Raw genomic sequence first — 2,480 nt, 5'->3', positions numbered from 1 at the left:
AAGCATACAGAGCACAATTACATGAAAAAGGAAAAATATGAGAAGAGGTTTTATTAATAATTTCAGATGTGCAGTATCACAACTATTTTGTGTTTGATATAACACAACAATAATGTCATGACATTGTTGCAAAAACAAACTTTTTATTCAATATTTCACTTTGATCACTCACTGTATAAATATAAGAGAACACTAATATTAATATTGAAATGATTAATACAAGTTCATGATTGAGATGTGTTTGTTCTGTAGATCAGGATATACATTTTTGTGAGTTTGACAGGCAGTCATGTTGCTGCTGAGTGCAGTAGTTGAAGTCCACATATCCGTATTCTCACCCCTGGAGCTGGACCAAAGAAACGTAGATATAAATATACACTCGCCTCCAAAAGAGTTGTCGCCAACCCATCTGTTTGGAATAACAGCTAATAACCTGACTTTCAATGAATCACCTGGCTTCAGAAGTCACTCATATGAAAGCTACAACCCTCTCGAATGAAAATGTATGTACAAAAATAAATGTCATGCACCAAAGAAAGATTGATCCTTTAATGAACACAGACAGGGCAGATTTTGACAAGACAAAAATGTTGTCGCCTATCGAACATAATGTGAAAATGAGCAGATAAGTCACTTCAAAACACTTCAAATACGCAGATCGGGTGTCATACTTAATCACTGATTCACTCACACCTCTCCAGAAAATCAACTTTGGCCTTAGGTGTATGTTTAGGGTCATTGTAATCATGGAAAGCAACACAATGAAAATCAATGGAGTTCAATGAGAGATGGTGACATATTTGCTATTCGTAGAGCAATACATTTTTAACTTATTGATGTAATCAATGATAAAAGCCCTCACACACCAGCAGCATGCATGCAGCTCCTCATAAGAGCTGTATCTGTACCATTTGAGACCGAAAAAAAAGGAAAAGAGACAGCCATAAAGCAGATTGATGCAGACTTTCCCCATTCATTCATTCATTCATTCACTCACTCACACAGTCAGCCTCCAGCTTCTAGCCTCAGTGATGCCTGATCAACGCAGACTTTTCCCCCTTTCATTCATTCATTCATTCATTCATTCATTCATTCATTCATTCATTCACTCTCCCACTCAGTCGTTCAGTCAGTTTAGCCTCCAGCCTCTGGAGTTGGGGGATGTAGAGGCTTCTGGAACTTCCCCTGCATCCAGACGCGGCGCATCAGAACCTTCTTGGCCCGGTTGACCTGCAGACGCCGGTCCTCCAGGTTCTGGAGTTCTTCCAGACCCGCACCAACGAACAGGTCATGGACTTCCTCTGTGGGCAACCAAACAAGAGCAAATTTACAGACATGTCACACTTTCTACAAGCAATCAGGAGCAGTCATACAGACAAGTCACATACATACTTGTCACTTTTGTGCATCCAATCGTGCGCAGGCATACAGTACATGTACGTACAAGTCACTTCTCTACAACCAATCATGCGCAGGCATATAGACAACCTATCAGGCGCATATAGCGCAGCACAGCACAGCACAGCAATCTGTGCAGACCACATGTGCTGGCGAGGCGAGGCAGTTTGCTCACTGCTTCATGCAGGAAGCAGCATTTGTTACTGTTATTTCAAGTCAAGACAAGTGTACTTTATTGTCAAAGCTCTATGTAACAGGGTTAGCACAGAAATTTGAAATTGTATTTGACCAGTCTACAATGTGCAGTTATAACATATAAATAAGACATTGACAATTCTCTCTCTCTCTCTCTCTCTCTCTCTCTCTCTCTCTCTCTCTCTCTCTCTCTCTCTCTCTCTCTCTCTCTCTTCTCTCTCTCTCTCTCTCTCACACACACACACACACACACACACACACACACACACACACACACACACACACACACACACACACACACACAACTAACATACTCATACTCATTTGGAAGTCACATTAGATATATTTCTGCCCATGTTGGTTGCAGAGACGTTATCCCTGCCTTTCTAAAACTAAGCAGATGTTGTGGTCAGCGAAATAGATAAATGGTTGCAAATATCCCTTATGTTACTTTTCTAAACAAGGTTTCTGAGTGGCTGCATAGTTATTCTAAATACAAGAAAATGTCTGTTGTGTGCTTACCTTTGGTGAAAAAGTACACACTTGTTCCATCTCGTCGTACGTAGAAGTTTTCAGACAAACACTGATCTGATGATTAACACAAAAAACAGCATTAATTATGGACTGTCTAGAATGAGTACATGCACATGAGTACATACACTACATGTAACTATTATTCATTATCAACACTAAATAGATTTATACCTTTGACCTTATATATGAATCAATAATGCACTTTGATCAACTCTACACAACCTATGTATTGAAATACCAACATGCTAACAGTGTCAACTGTGTGTGTGTGTGTGTGTGTGTGTGTGTGTGTGTGTGTGTGTGTGTGTGTGTGTGTGTGTGTGTGTGTGTGTGTGTGTGTGTGTGTGTGTGTG

General features: G+C 40.1%; 1 protein-coding gene across 2 annotated transcripts in view; it reads right to left on the bottom strand.

The window, feature by feature from the left end:
* Positions 1 to 534: 534 nt before the first annotated feature.
* The window catches only part of mettl8 (methyltransferase 8, methylcytidine), a 26,164-nt gene continuing 24,218 nt past the window's right edge, over positions 535 to 2,480 (bottom strand). For both annotated transcript variants that reach the window (XM_063213570.1, XM_063213569.1), the window contains exons 10-11: positions 2,116 to 2,181; positions 535 to 1,301 (exon numbers count right to left, since the gene is read on the bottom strand). In XM_063213570.1, coding sequence (XP_063069640.1) covers positions 1,135 to 1,301; positions 2,116 to 2,181 — 233 coding nt within the window. In that variant the 3' untranslated portion in view covers positions 535 to 1,134. The remainder of the gene's footprint in view (positions 1,302 to 2,115; positions 2,182 to 2,480) is intronic.

This window comes from Engraulis encrasicolus, chromosome 13, assembly GCF_034702125.1.
Source record: "Engraulis encrasicolus isolate BLACKSEA-1 chromosome 13, IST_EnEncr_1.0, whole genome shotgun sequence".
Classification (NCBI taxonomy): domain Eukaryota; kingdom Metazoa; phylum Chordata; class Actinopteri; order Clupeiformes; family Engraulidae; genus Engraulis; species Engraulis encrasicolus.
The sequence above is the reverse complement of the archived record's forward strand: the minus strand, read 5'-3'. Positions and strand labels throughout refer to the sequence as shown.